Source organism: Galeopterus variegatus, unplaced genomic scaffold, assembly GCF_000696425.1.
Source record: "Galeopterus variegatus unplaced genomic scaffold, G_variegatus-3.0.2 Scaffold5038, whole genome shotgun sequence".
Lineage (NCBI taxonomy): Eukaryota > Metazoa > Chordata > Mammalia > Dermoptera > Cynocephalidae > Galeopterus > Galeopterus variegatus.
The window spans coordinates 120065-135367 of record NW_007731149.1 but is presented as its reverse complement, the minus strand read 5'-3'; the positions used below and the strand labels follow the sequence as shown (position 1 = coordinate 135367).

Sequence of the window (15303 nt, the reverse complement as noted above, 5' to 3'; positions counted from 1 at the left end):
ATGAAAAGCCTGGACACTTCTGTGTCTGTGGTGAGCTGTGTACCAGACAACTGGGTACTGATGTCGGCAGCCATGCCAGCACCTGCTGAAAGACTAGAAGGAAATCTTTTTCTCCCGAATCTCCTTGTATTTCTGCTCGTTTAAGTACAGATGGGACACAACCTACCTACTACTTTCTTCTCAGCTATTTGGAGACCAGAAGAGAGGTTTATCAAGAGAATTAGTTTCCTTTTTAGAGGTCCACTGATCTCTGTAGCACACGCTTTCTCCATGATCTATAGATTCCTGCTCTTCATCCTGGAGTTTTCTGCTGCTTGACCCCAGATGTGTATATGTGACCACAAAATGGGATTCCTCACTTGAGCTCTCTCAGCATAGGCAGGCTAGGGGCCATGAAAGCTCCCTGGCTAAAAACAGAGGTCTCAGGGACATTTTTCATCTACCATCTTCCTAGAATTGCCCTCTTTTTAGACCAAATGATTGTTCCTCTGCTTATGTCCTATTTTTTTTTTTTAACTTGTACAACTAAAATTCTAATGAGCCACTTCCTTTGTGGGGAAGGTCAGAATCAATGATGATGGATGAAAAATAACTTGATCTGGTATTTCAACATTTCATTAAAGTAACTGTACAGAAATTTAATTTCTGTGAAGTGTGATCTATCAATATTTTCCCTTATGCTTTCTGACTATCATGTTTAGAAAGTCCATAACTATCCTAAATTTTAAAAAAGAGCTTATCTTTTATTTTACTTAAAAAACTATTAGCTATTATGTTCATTTGGAAATTATTTTGTAACAGTTGTTAAGGTAGGCATCAAAATTTATTTGTTAACTTTTAAATGACTCCCCCTTCATGATAGCACATGTTTGCAAATATACCATCTTTTCCCCATTTTTATTTTAACTAAATTTCTATAATCATTTGTTTGGACTCCACATCCTGTTCCATTGAGCTCGATATAAGGATCTTCTTAGTAACACTCTTTTACAGTTCCTATAGCATTACACCTTGTCTTATAACTGTGGAGCAAGTTCTTTCTAAGAATTCAAGGGCTTCCTGAAACCTGAGATTATCTGCAGTGTCAAATTTGGCCTCTAGTGGGAGATGCTACACAAATTGAACTTGGTAGAAAGCCTGAAATCAACCAGGTGGTTTGAGGAAGAGCTTTTTCCTTTACATGCTGGGTAACTTACCTACAGCTCTGTCAGAGTGTCCATGTGGCGGAATTGTTTCCAGAAAAGATGCCCAGAAAAGAGCCTCGTGCTTTCCCACAGCTGGGACATGCAGCTCACCCTCATCTCAGTGCTTATGATGCTATTCACACTCAGTGAGTAAAGTATCTTTTTATTCTATCTTTCTATGGTCTTCTGATTTAAAGTCAGTTTAATGAAATACTTTCATCAATCTGGAAGGCTCTCCCTGATACAGAATTGGTGTTTCAGGAGGAACGAGAGCCCAGACAGTGACCCAGCCTGAGGATCACGTCTCTGTCTCTGAAGGGTTCCCAGTGCAGCTGAAGTGCAACTACTCATATTCTGGGAGTCCCGTGCTCTTCTGGTATGTCCAGTATCCAAAACAAGGCCCCCAGTTACTCCTGAAACATATCTCAGGAGAGAGCATCAAAGGTTTCACGGCTGAACTTAACAAAGGTGAGGCATCCTTTCATATGAGGAAATCGTCAGCTCAAGAGGAAGACTCGGCCACATATTACTGTGCTCTGAGTGACACAGTAACTGCTTTTGCAAGGGAAGCAGAGCACAAACCCTGGATAAGTTACAGAACACATTTCTCTATCAGTTCTCTGTATGGCCCTAGTGGGGCATTCTTTCTCTAGAGATGAACATTGAGTTTACCTCTTAGATATGATATCATCAGTTGTCAGTTAGCTATAGATTAACCTCCAAAATTTGTCCAAGAGAATTGTCATTACCTATAATGCTTAAACTGGTTTTAAAAATAGTAAGTGTATTTATTTTGTCTTGTACCTAGAAAAAATACTTTTGAAATAAAAAATATACAGCACAGTATAAAAAATTTCTTTTCTTGGCCCAGGGGGACTCTCTAGGCTTAAGTGGTGAAGTCCCCCCTCTCTAACTCCTCTACCACCCCATACCTTTCACACGTGTTCATCACCACATACCTATGCACAGCTCCTTAAAAGTGCCACGCTGTTTCATGGCTTGTGATTGCTGTGCTTTCTGCATCCAATGTCTTTCCTCTCATGCATTNCCTTTGTGGGGAAGGTCACAATCAATGATGATGGATGAAAAATAACTTGATCTGGTATTTCAACATTTCATTAAAGTAACTGTACAGAAATTTAATTTCTGTGAAGTGTGATCTATCAATATTTTCCCTTATGCTTTCTGACTATCATGTTTAGAAAGTCCATAACTATCCTAAATTTTAAAAAAGAGCTTATCTTTTATTTTACTTAAAAAACTATTAGCTATTATGTTCATTTGGAAATTATTTTGTAACAGTTGTTAAGGTAGGCATCAAAATTTATTTGTTAACTTTTAAATGACTCCCCCTTCATGATAGCACATGTTTGCAAATATACCATCTTTTCCCCATTTTTATTTTAACTAAATTTCTATAATCATTTGTTTGGACTCCACATCCTGTTCCATTGAGCTCGATATAAGGATCTTCTTAGTAACACTCTTTTACAGTTCCTATAGCATTACACCTTGTCTTATAACTGTGGAGCAAGTTCTTTCTAAGAATTCAAGGGCTTCCTGAAACCTGAGATTATCTGCAGTGTCAAATTTGGCCTCTAGTGGGAGATGCTACACAAATTGAACTTGGTAGAAAGCCTGAAATCAACCAGGTGGTTTGAGGAAGAGCTTTTTCCTTTACATGCTGGGTAACTTACCTACAGCTCTGTCAGAGTGTCCATGTGGTGGAATTGTTTCCAGAAAAGATGCCCAGAAAAGAGCCTCGTGCTTTCCCACAGCTGGGACATGCAGCTCACCCTCATCTCAGTGCTTATGATGCTATTCACACTCAGTGAGTAAAGTATCTTTTTATTCTATCTTTCTATGGTCTTCTGATTTAAAGTCAGTTTAATGAAATACTTTCATCAATCTGGAAGGCTCTCCCTGATACAGAATTGGTGTTTCAGGAGGAACGAGAGCCCAGACAGTGACCCAGCCTGAGGATCACGTCTCTGTCTCTGAAGGGTTCCCAGTGCAGCTGAAGTGCAACTACTCATATTCTGGGAGTCCCGTGCTCTTCTGGTATGTCCAGTATCCAAAACAAGGCCCCCAGTTACTCCTGAAACATATCTCAGGAGAGAGCATCAAAGGTTTCACGGCTGAACTTAACAAAGGTGAGGCATCCTTTCATATGAGGAAATCGTCAGCTCAAGAGGAAGACTCGGCCACATATTACTGTGCTCTGAGTGACACAGTAACTGCTTTTGCAAGGGAAGCAGAGCACAAACCCTGGATAAGTTACAGAACACATTTCTCTATCAGTTCTCTGTATGGCCCTAGTGGGGCATTCTTTCTCTAGAGATGAACATTGAGTTTACCTCTTAGATATGATATCATCAGTTGTCAGTTAGCTATAGATTAACCTCCAAAATTTGTCCAAGAGAATTGTCATTACCTATAATGCTTAAACTGGTTTTAAAAATAGTAAGTGTATTTATTTTGTCTTGTACCTAGAAAAAATACTTTTGAAATAAAAAATATACAGCACAGTATAAAAAAATTCTTTTCTTGGCCCAGGGGGACTCTCTAGGCTTAAGTGGTGAAGTCCCCCCTCTCTAACTCCTCTACCACCCCATACCTTTCACACATGTGTTCATCACCACATACCTATGCACAGCTCCTTAAAAGTGCCGTTTTGTCTTGTACCTAGAAAAAATACTTTTGAAATAAAAAATATACAGCACAGTATAAAAAATTTCTTTTCTTGGCCCAGGGGGACTCTCTAGGCTTAAGTGGTGAAGTCCCCCCTCTCTAACTCCTCTACCACCCCATACCTTTCACACGTGTTCATCACCACATACCTATGCACAGCTCCTTAAAAGTGCCGCGCTGTTTCATGGCTTGTGATTGCTGTGCTTTCTGCATCCAATGTCTTTCCTCTCATGCATTTCATAGACTGCTACTATCTCAGTCAGGGTCCAGCCAGGAGGAAAAAACAACACAGTAATTTGAGCAAGGATAATACAATACAAAGAATTATTAAATAATATCAGGGATTAACTACTAATGGGTAAAAAGAACTCTGAAGAATACAGGAATAGCACATGTAGGGGGAAGTTCTCATCTTTAAGGCAGAATTCATAAAGAAGGAGCACACAGGAATAAGGATACTCCAGGCCCCTCCTATGAAGGCTATGATTCACACCTCATTGGGAGTGTGTTTCTGTAGCCTTCTGGATCGTGGAGAAATTTGCTGAGGTGCCAGAGAAATTGATAGCCCAGGAGGAAAACACCTACTAGGGCTCCAACAAAATTTATAGGAAACTGGCAAAGGAGTGCTGCTGAACTTGCTTGGGGTGCTCATGAAACTTGGCAAGAAATTACCTTTAGGGCTGTCACTGAACCTTGTTGGAGGTGAGTGTCACTGGGTCTTCCACAGGCCAGCCAGGCAATGCAGGACAAGAAGCGCTGAAACATACCAGAACCAGGAAGAGGAGTCTCTTCTTTCTACAGTGTCCTTCTAGTACTCTCTACTGATAAAGCTAATGTCACATTAGCTGGCAAAGGGGAAATGTTTACGGGATTCAGACAGAGTATCACAAATATGAAAATGAAGAGTGGATTTGGAACTGAGAAGCAATAAATTGATAACTGGATCATCCCATCCTTCTGGCTACTTATCTTTCATATGCAACCCTCTACACACATTTGAACTTCCAAACAACAATAAAATGACTCTGTTTTCACCTAACAATCCAAAGATGTCCTTTGAACAAGTGAGGAAGTTCTCATCTTTTCCCCACAATGAAGAGACACATAGTTGTAAAAGTCAGTCTATGAGCCTCTGACTATATTAATCACTTCTAAGATTCAGAGGAAGTTCCGCTGTTTATGCTCTTATATACAGACTAAATTGTAAAGTTAATCTCCAGCAATTTGTATATAAAATATGGCGAGAGAGAGAGAAGATGGTAGCATATACAAAGGAATACATACATATAAGGAGCAAAGAGAAAATATAGAAAGCTTCTACATTTCTTGATTCCAAATTCTCTTTGTACCTATTGGATAGCAGTCACCCAATTCCCTGCAGGAAATTGGTAGCAGTCTAGCCTGTAGAGTAACCTCTTTTTCTATTTGTTGCTTCAGTGACTTATGAAGCCCAAAATGGCCACACGGCAGTTTCATCTTCCAGTTCAATGGAACCATTGTTGTGTCTCCTCGTGGAAGCATTCCTCCTTTTAGAGAATAAGACTTCAAAGAAATGCAGCTCAAAGTTACAAATAAAGGAAGCAGAAATTCTGCTAGTGTGTTACTGATAATAATAGTGAGAGGATCCATTCCCAGTCCACTTCCTTGATGCCTGGACCCATGCATTCTGGCTGTGGGGGAGACAACATTACATAATGGTCTCTTATATAAAGAACATGATACATCTTGTAAGACGGAACCCTGTCTTTCCAGGGTGTCTTCAACTGGTGCCATAACTGAATCAATTCCACATTTCAACAGGCCAGCCACTTGTGGATGATGGGTTATGTATTAAGACTAATTAATTCCATGAGCATGTGCCCACTGTTGTAATCCCTTGCTATTCAAATTGTTTAGTTCTCAAAAGAAATGCTATGGGAAATATCTTAGTGGTAGATTAGGCATTCTGTGAGTTCATGATGATGTCAGCAGACATATCATAAGCAAGGAAGACAAATCCATATGGATCCATAAGCAAGCATATGGGTCTATTCCAGTAAGGACAAATCTTAGCCATGTTCATGATAGAAGAGGTTCAGTGCAACCAATCTGTCACCAGGTGTCTGGCCTGTCCCCCTGGGGAATGGCACTACATGAGGAGCTCAGTTTCTGTGGCTGACGTATTAGGTACTCAGCAGTAACATTAGCTAAGTCAGCCTTGGTAAGTTAAATTCCATGATGTTGAGGTCATGCATAGCTTTCATTCCTCAAGAAGGCCACTTTGTTCATAGGATCATTGAGTAAGCACTAGGGTAGGTGGGGAAAAATATGGATATATCCCTGAAGTGCATCATTTTGTCCATTATAAGAGCTTTCACTGCAGTGGTTTTCCCTTGGTCAATATTCACATGGAGCATAATTATCTTGATAGTCTGTGCCGATCGTGAGAGGTCCATCCAGACACCTCTTCCTTAGATTTCCTTGTCATCAATTTTCCAATTCTGTTTCTTAACAAGTTTCTTACCATCCAGCCAAACCATTAGCAATTGCTCAGGAATCAATGTAGATCAGCACTTCTGGCCACCTCTCACTCCAGATGATCTGGACAACCAAAATGTACCACTTGACATTTTGCCCACTGGAGGGATTTTCTTTCACAATTGTTCTTCAGTGCGGTTGCAGAGCTAGTTTTGTGTGCTGCCAGTATAATGTGCAAATCCATATAAAAAGTAGGCTTAATTTTTTTTTTTTGTAAAGAACTCCCCAGGAGGCTATAGGCATGAATTAGTGTAGAGGTGACAATACAAGATTATTTGGTGTCCAAGGAATCCAAGCCACCTACTCATGCAACTAAATTGTACATTCTGGATCTGCTGATGTGATCTCTTATTTACCATTTCCACTTCATCATAGATTACTCCTGGACATGCCCAACATTATGGCTAGGTAGGACAGACAACACTCAGTTCATGGTGAAAGGTCAGTATGTATGGTCACTAATTTTCCTAAATCAGATATTCAGACTTCACCAAGATCAATTACCAAGCCAGAAGCTCTTTCTCAAAAGAACAGTTATTTAAAGAAAAGACAACATATTCACCGCAAGTATAGGAGGCTATGCTGTGATTTTTCCATTGGTGTTTCCCAGAGTCTCCACACAGCATTCCTATTTAACATGGGAACTTCAAGTATCATTGTTGGATCTGCTGGATCACAAGACCAGTGCAGTAGGAGATTGCTCTGAAGCCTGCACTAGCTGTAGAGCCTTTTGCTTCTCTGGCAGCTTTACACATGACTCTGTAAATAGGCCACGTTAGCACATCCACCTGTGGCATATGTCACTTCAAAAATTCAAAATGGTCTACCAAATGTTGTGCCACTGTCTGTGGGGTCCAGAAACAAGTCTTTTTCCTTAGAGGAAATATCTCAACATTCTCTGGGCAAAACTTCACTGAGTTGATGAGTCCTTGAATTTTTGTGAGGGTTACTGTTTTACTCGCTTATTGTTCAATTTCCAGCTCAAATGGCCTCTTATGTTTTAAGTTCATGACTTATGGAGCTACATCTCACCCCCTTTTTAATAACTATGCTATACATTGTTTATTCTGGCACCCATCACAGTGCATTAAACCTTTGTCTTGCTTCTTCTTTCTATTGGGCTGAATGGTCCAGAGAAGAGCCATGATATTCTCTCTGGTTTTTACCTAACTTTCTAATATAATATCCTGTTGCTTAATCCACCTAATTTGGTATTTTGTTATAGCAGCCTTAGCAAATGAATACACTCATATCCAGTTCACTGTACAGATAGGGGAGGGCATATGACTTGGGCTCCAACCATCAGATGCATTGTTTCCAAACATGATTCAGGAGTTACTTATGCAAAACAGGAAATATTAAGAACTTCTTTTTTGGGAGTGGTGGTCATTGCAACAAGATGGAAATGAGAGTTTGCAGGGCAGCAGGGCAGTGGAATTGCAGCTGCATACATTGTTCTGGATGAGCAGCCTTGCAGGCACAGCCTTCAGTATCTGGAGCTCAGAACATGAACCAGTGGGATATTCAGAGGAATAGTTCTCCAGAGTGATTTTCTGTATTGTTCCTGACTTGACAGCTTTTGAGTCCAGTTCTTTGACTTTATTGGTGATTTTGGGACAAACAAAATCTTCATTAATTTTTTCCTTTTATACTTAATTCAGTCAGTCAGTTTTTGTTGCTCACCAGTAAGAACCCTGACTTGTTAATAATCTCATTCCAGCACTGAGCAATATTTTTTTTAAAGGAAGCTCATAGACCTATTATTAGAAGTTGTGGTAACTGTAGGAAACCTAACAGTGCTCTCAGAGGTATTCTGTAAGTATGGGCGCCAACATACTTTCTTCCTGGAGTTGTTACCTGAATTAAACTGTGTCTGTTTTTACTATAAGCCAGAACTAGAGTTCAATAAAGGTAGAGAAAGGAGCAGTTTTGTAATTTCTTTTGAATTGGCTCTGGGCATCCTCCCTACTCCAGAGCACATTCCACCAGCAGGAGGATGTGGCCACCGCAGGATGGCAGTGCTCCTTCTTGCATACTCACTTGGTTTTACATCAGATGTGGGTGTGTTCAGAACAAAGGCTTGAGCTTGCCTCTGCCTGACTAGGTAAGAAACCTGAGACTCTGGGAGGCAGCAGGACTAGATGTGTACCCACTAAAAGAACTAGCTCTTTTGACTGAGGAACCTGGTGCCATTTCAGGACCCAGAGCTGAGTCTTCTGTGATCCCAACAAGGAAGAAGAATGGAGAACCTCCTGGGGAGGGCTTTGGTGATTCTGTGGCTTCAATTGGCCAGTGAGTTGGGGCTACTGGTGATGGGAACAGGGACCCAAAAGTTCAGAGCCCACAAGACTGAAGGGTAAAGTCTTCTTGTTAATTTGGGAATGTAATTTGAACCTGTAATGACTGACTTCTGGCCTCTGGACTGTGTTTCTGCCTAGGGGTGAACAGCCAACAAGAAGGGAATCCTCAGATCCTGAGCATCCAGGAGGGTGACAATGCCACCATGAACTGCAGTTATAAAATGAGTACAGACAACTTACAGTGGTATAGACAAGATTCAGGTAGAGGCCCTGCCCTGCTAATTCTAATACGTTCAAATGAAAGAGAGAAACACAGTGGAAGACTGAGAGCCACGCTAGACATCTCCACCAAAAGCAGTTCTCTGTCCATCATGGCTTCCCAGGTTTCAGACACAGCTGCTTACTTCTGTGCTACAAATGCACGGTGTTCACCAGACACCTGCAGCCCATACACAAACCCTGCCAAGCTGCCTCTTAAAAGGACTAGCAGTGGGTAGAGTTGGTGGTTTTGTCTTCCCGTGCAGGAGAGTCTAGATACTGCTGGCAACATGAGAAAGGAGCCCTTTCAAGTTTGTGATTTTTTTTTTGAAGTATCTTAGACTAGGGCAAAGGGCATGGGATTTAGGATGGGAAACTGAAATGCCAGCTCAGTTCTTCCAGTCCTGGCTCTGTGTCGTGTATCCTTAGGCCTGTCATCAGTGTAGCAGGCTTCAATTTCCTCACTTGAAATGAAATATTTGGATCAACGAGCCCCAAATATTCCTCAAACTCTAATTTTATCAGGAGTAAAAAAAAAAAAACAAAACTGGTGGACACTGGTGAGGATGAGGAAAGACTGCTCAGTATTGAAAGGTCTCATCTGTCTAATGTGAAGCACCCCATACCCCTCCAGGAAAAAGGTGGGTTTTTGAAATGCAAAAGGTAATTCTTGCATTCCTCGATTTCCTGTTTAGAAAACAGTAGGTTGATCAGGCATTAGAATTAGAAAAAATCTTAGAACTTTTTCAGCCAAACTTTTTATTAGGCCTCTATAATTAACAATAATTTATTGTATGGTCTCAAATGTCCAGAAGAGAGAAACTCAAATATTCTCATCACAAAGAAATGATAAATTTTTACAATATGAATGTACTGATTACCCTGATTTGATCATGACACTTGTATACATGCATTAAAATGTAACTCTTTTCCTCATAAATATGTACAATCAATACATGTCAATTAAAAAATAAATTAAAAACATAAAATGTAGAAAATAAAAGCAAAACAAAACAGACAAAAATGTGCTGTGTAATAAGAGAGAGAAAGACCTGAAGCTTAGAATAATAGAATGAAAGATCATTTACTTTGTACCATTTACTAGTTGTGTAATTTCCAAGCGTCAGTTTCTCCATTGGTTTTTAGTATATTCTCAGAGTTGTGCATTCATCACTACTAATTCTAGAAATTTTCACCGCCTCAGAGAAACTCTGTACCCACCAGCAGTCATTCCCATTCCCTTCTTCTCCCAGCCACTGGCAACCACTAATCTACCTTCTGTCTCTGTGGATTTGTCTGTTCTGGACATTTCATTTAAATAAGATTATATAATAAATGGCCTTTTGTGTCTGACTTCTTTCACATAGCATAATGTTTTCAGTATAGCATGTATCAGTACTTCACTATGTTTTGTGGCCATGGAATAGTCCATTGTATAAATGCACCATATTTTCTTTATCCATTTATCAGACATTTGGGTTGTTTCCACTTTTTTGGCTGTTATGAATAAGGCTGCTACGAGCAGTCACGTACAGAAGCTCTGTTATTTTAAACTCTGTTATTGTTGAGTTACAGGTTTTTGTCTGTTTGTTTGGTTTTACTTTGCTTTATTTGGTACCAACATTTCTTTATGTATATAAAATGAGGAAATATATGAGAAAATACCCTGTAAAAATAATAAATTACACCAAAATGAGATATTATTGTTTCAGGCTGTACCTACATTTATTCAAGAAAGACTTTTTGAGAACCTACTCGTATGTGTCAGTCATTTTAATAAGTGTTGGAAATACAGTTTATATGACAGAGTCTGCTTAAGGATTTTAGAACACTGTGCATTAAAATACTGTATGTCTTAAAATAATGTTCCTTTCACAAATCATTTTATTCACTCACTGATCTCTATTTGTTTCCAAATATTTTTGGTGCTTATAGTTTTATGGGTAATGAACTAACCACTTTACATCTCTCCTCACCTCCCTACATAGATACTCCCATAATTCTCATTTTATAAATGACAAAATTGAGGCTTAGAGACAGAGACTTTAAGTAACTTAATAAAAGCTATAAAGCTAGTTAGTGGCAGAGCTGGGGCTAGGGCCTAAATTTGTCTGATGCATGACAAGTATTCTTAACAACTTCTTGTCTTTTTTCCCCCTGTAATACAATAGTATTCTTAGATTTCACAATTGTTGAAGTTTTCATTTGATGAAGAAATAGCTAATGCAGTATTAAAGATTTAGTTGACTCAACTGGTAATTACAGGTGTCTATATATATCTGTATACTGAAGCCAAAAACTCAGTCACCATCTTCTGTGTTCTAGGATCATACATTTGCTTAGTGTTCTGTGACTGAATAGCCTGACTATTCTAGAAGCCAGAGCTGAGCTTCAGTGGCCGTTATCAGGAGACACTGGGGTATTTGCCATGGAAATGGAACTACATTTTCCAAAATACAAACAAGAATACTTGATATGGCAAAAATATCTTCTCATTGAACATGTAATGTCTTCTCAGGTAGAGCTAGTTGGTAAAGCTGAGAGTGTGGAAAAAAATTGAGAGTGTGGGAAAAAAGACTGTAAGGAGAAAGAAATAAAAGAACTAAATAAAAGGAGAGATAGTTTATGTTCTAGATAGGAAGACTCAATATTGTCAGATGTCAGTTCCTCCTAAGTTGATCTATAAATTCAGTGAAATCCCAATAAAAATCCCAGCAAGTTATTTACACAGAAAGGCAAAAAACAAACAAATGAACAAACAAAAAACCATGAATAGCCAATACAATATTGGAGAAGAATAAAGTAAGAAGCCTCCTACATTCAACACACAAGAGCTACTGTTCTATGTTTCTAGGCTTGAGAAGGGTGGGGGTGGGGGAGGAGGGAGATATAGAAGGAGAGAAGGAGAGAGAGGGAGAGATAAGGAGGAGTGAAAGAAGGGAGAGGAAGGGAAGCAGGAGGGACGAAGAGAGGGAGGCAGAAGGTGAGAGGGAGAGAACAGGTACCGACTCGTAAGTTAATTAGTTTTTGTTAGAATTTGATGTCACAAAGCATTGACACTTTCTCTCTTCAGCACGGGAGAATGTGGAAATGTAGAAGATGCCCATCTGGCAATCATGAGGTCACACTGACTTTGAACAGTGGCTGGACCTCCAGAGGATACAGGTCCTCTTGTGCAGTTCTAAGGCAGGTGAGAGATTTTCTAGCCACAGGGATGCCAAACGTCCCTTGTAAACTTATGACAATTCACCTGGCCCTAGAGGAGCTAAGAACGATGTAACCAAGCAAGGCTCTTCCAGTATCAGAGCTCCATCTGGAGCTGGGTTGCAAAGGCAAATGCTCATAGGTGCCAATGAAATAGAGCTCCCTACACCCTTACAACGTACACTATCTGCTTCTGTGGAATTGCTTGCTTAACCCAAGTAACTCCATTCTACCCACTGTCTGACTTGACACAATGACTTAGTTCCTGGAATTTACCACACCCTCTGCCGCACCCCATCCCGGATGACCCCCCTGGCTGTGACTGCTTTCAATTCAATAACAGAGAATCCTGAGCAATACCAACGCCATCTTGGGAAGGCACTGCTCCATTCCCATTGTCAGACTACCCCCGCTTCTGCATGAGAAAACATTGACCTTCTCATAGAAACAAACACCGTTGCATAGAAACAGGAGATATACACAGTGAACTATTACATGGGAACAGGAACTGTACACAATGAAAATTTGTATGCATGATTGTTCTAATGGCTCACTTTTGGCTTCTGTAACCTAGCTACCTAGCTTGCTTTGTGCACCTCGATAAACCCGTGTGCCAATGGGATGTTTTTGCCTTTAAAAACCCAACAAGACCAAGGCCCATGGCCATTCTCCCTTGGTAGCTCCTTGAGAGACAGTCGCTGGCCAGCTAGAGTGAATAAACTGCCCTTTTCTGCACGAGTGGTGTGTAAGTGCATTCTTAAGGGAGGGTGCCTCACAACACCAAGAGCAGAATGAAATGAGTGTGGTTGTCCAAGTGTTTAAAAAAGGCACAGGCCGGATGACGTATCAACTGGCACTGGGCTCGGCAACAGAGGATGAAAGAAAGTGGCGTGGTAAACCCAAGGCTACTCCAAAGTAGAGAAGGTGTCCTCAAAGGTTATGCAAAGGTTGAAGCTTTGTCCCTCTGCTCCTGAGTCTCATCCAAGTCAGGCTGCAAGTTTAGTTAAGTGTGGACAGGCCAATGCACCGGAGCTATAATACAGGGAGCCTCTGGGTGGAGGAATGGGACATGAAGCCATCACAGCAGTAGGACAGCTGAGGACTATTCCAGCCCCTGTGAATAAGGTGACTGATAACAACCATCAGGCTCTATCTCCTGCTACTTCCTAATGAACAACACCAAGAGCAGAATGAAATGAGTGTGGTTGTCCAAGTGTTTAAAAAAGGCACAGGCCTGATGACGTATCAACTGGCACTGGGCTCGGCAACAGAGGATGAAAGAAAGTGGCGTGGTAAACCCAAGTCTACTCCAAAGTAGAGAAGGTGTCCTCAAAGGTTATGCAAAGGTTGAAGCTTTGTCCCTCTGCTCCTGAGTCCCATCCAAGTCAGGCTGCAAGTTTAGTTAAGTGTGGATAGGCCAATGCACCGGAGCTATAATACAGGGAGCCTCTGGGTGGAGGAATGGGACATGAAGCCATCACAGCAGTAGGACAGTTGAGGACTATTCCAGCCCCTGTGAATAAGGTGACTGATAACAACCATCAGGCTCTATCTCCTGCTACTTCCTAATGTTCCTTCTTCCTCTTCAGTTGTTCCCTGAAATTAGTCACCCTCGTATCCTATTACTCAGAGCCTCTTATCTTCTACAGTATATCTCCACTGCAGAGTTTCCCCTTTATTCCAGGGCTAGAGTTTGACCCTCAATTCAAATAAAGCAAAACAGCAACAACAAAAATTAAAGGCTGGTCAAACTACTGCTCTCTTGATGGACTGTCCAGAGTCCTGAATCACTTAGATAACACAAGTTCTATTCTGAACCTGATCGACTACTGTATTTTTTTTTAAAGAAAGAATGAAAGTAGATATTATGTACATATTCCATGTGCTGCAAAGAAGTTCTGCACCTTACACCTTATTCCCATTCACTTTACTACATGTCACAGTTGCCTTTTACCTGACCCCTGCTACAACCTGTCCACCACCCACATCCTGTGCTGTGTTTGTCCTCATTCCAGACAGTGAGACGCAGGCTCAACACTTTGGTGCTCCCCACCCCCCATGGCACCTTTAAAAATCTTAATCTGATTTTATAATTAAAGTTTCCTTTTCTTTGAAAAAGAAGAAAATGTCCTTGGGAGTGAACAGTGCAATGCCAAGTATATACTCTCCCCTGAAGTGTGGAATCTCTAATGTCTCACACCATCATCATTCTATAATATCCAGAGTCCCTCAGCATTTCTAAACAGAGACAAACAAGATTAGCTGAGCTTGAAATACTAATGCAATCCAACAGTCTTCCAAAAGAAGTGAAAAACATCTTTGTTTTTTGTTTACCAGATTTTAAAATACTTGTATAGTGTCCTCTAGATACATGTTTACAATAAATACAAAGGATAGAGGAATATAGTAAACCTATTACAAGTATACTATAAGCAAAAACCATAGTATGGAAAACTCTATAGGACAAAAGACCTATTTTTTGTAACAATAAACTACAAGGAATGAAATGGTGTGAGAAGACCTATAGGTTAAAAGAGGCATAAAAAACATATCAACCAATCACAGTGTGTGGCTTTTAGGTGTATTCTGAATCAAACAAACTGTAAAATAATTGGAAATTTGAACAAGGATACTTTATTGTATTAAGAAATTATCATTAAATTTTAGGGGTGATTATGGTATTGTGGTTGTGTTTTAAAAAGTAAAAATTTAAAGATAAGTACTAAAACAATCAAAGACAAGGTAATATATCTGGGATTTAAAAAATATGGAATGGGGAAATTTAAGTCAGGTATAAACGTAACAAGATTGACCATGAATTGTTAATTAATACAACTAGCTGAGAGGTACATGAGGCTTTATTGTTCCATACTGTATACCTTGGTATACATTTGAAATTATTCTTTGTAAAACTTCTATAAAATAGAAGTTGGCTAGATTCAAATCCGGTCATCTCCATTGCAGCATGACTTTTACATATTTTTAAACCTGTTGGTACCTCAGTTTCCTTATCTGCAAAATGGAGTTAAGCTGAAAATTAAACAAAATTATATATATATATATGTAAAGATATGTAATTATATATATATATATATATATATATATAAAGATACATATATATGTATATATAGTTTTAGCACAGGTACATG

At 39.8% G+C, this 15303-nt stretch overlaps 1 protein-coding gene across 1 annotated transcript; it reads left to right on the top strand.

Annotated features, from left to right (window-relative positions):
• Positions 1-2903: 2903 nt before the first annotated feature.
• Positions 2904-9189, top strand: LOC103604227. Its single transcript, XM_008588797.1, has 4 exons — positions 2904-3015; positions 3131-3417; positions 7003-7081; positions 8831-9189. The coding sequence occupies exons 1-4, from the start codon at positions 2904-2906 to the stop codon at positions 9187-9189; spliced, it is 837 nt and encodes a 278-aa protein (XP_008587019.1).
• Positions 9190-15303: the final 6114 nt, after the last annotated feature.

Excerpts from the sequence above, each read along its gene's own strand:
- LOC103604227 (XM_008588797.1), top strand. The coding sequence starts at position 2,904 with ATGTGGTGGAATTGTTTCCAGAAAAGATGCCCAGAAAAGAGCCTCGTG. Across the intron at positions 3,016-3,130 it reads TATGATGCTATTCACACTCA|GAGGAACGAGAGCCCAGACA; the intron begins GTGAGTAAAGTA and ends TTGGTGTTTCAG. Across the intron at positions 7,082-8,830 it reads TGGATCACAAGACCAGTGCA|GGGTGAACAGCCAACAAGAA; the intron begins GTAGGAGATTGC and ends GTTTCTGCCTAG.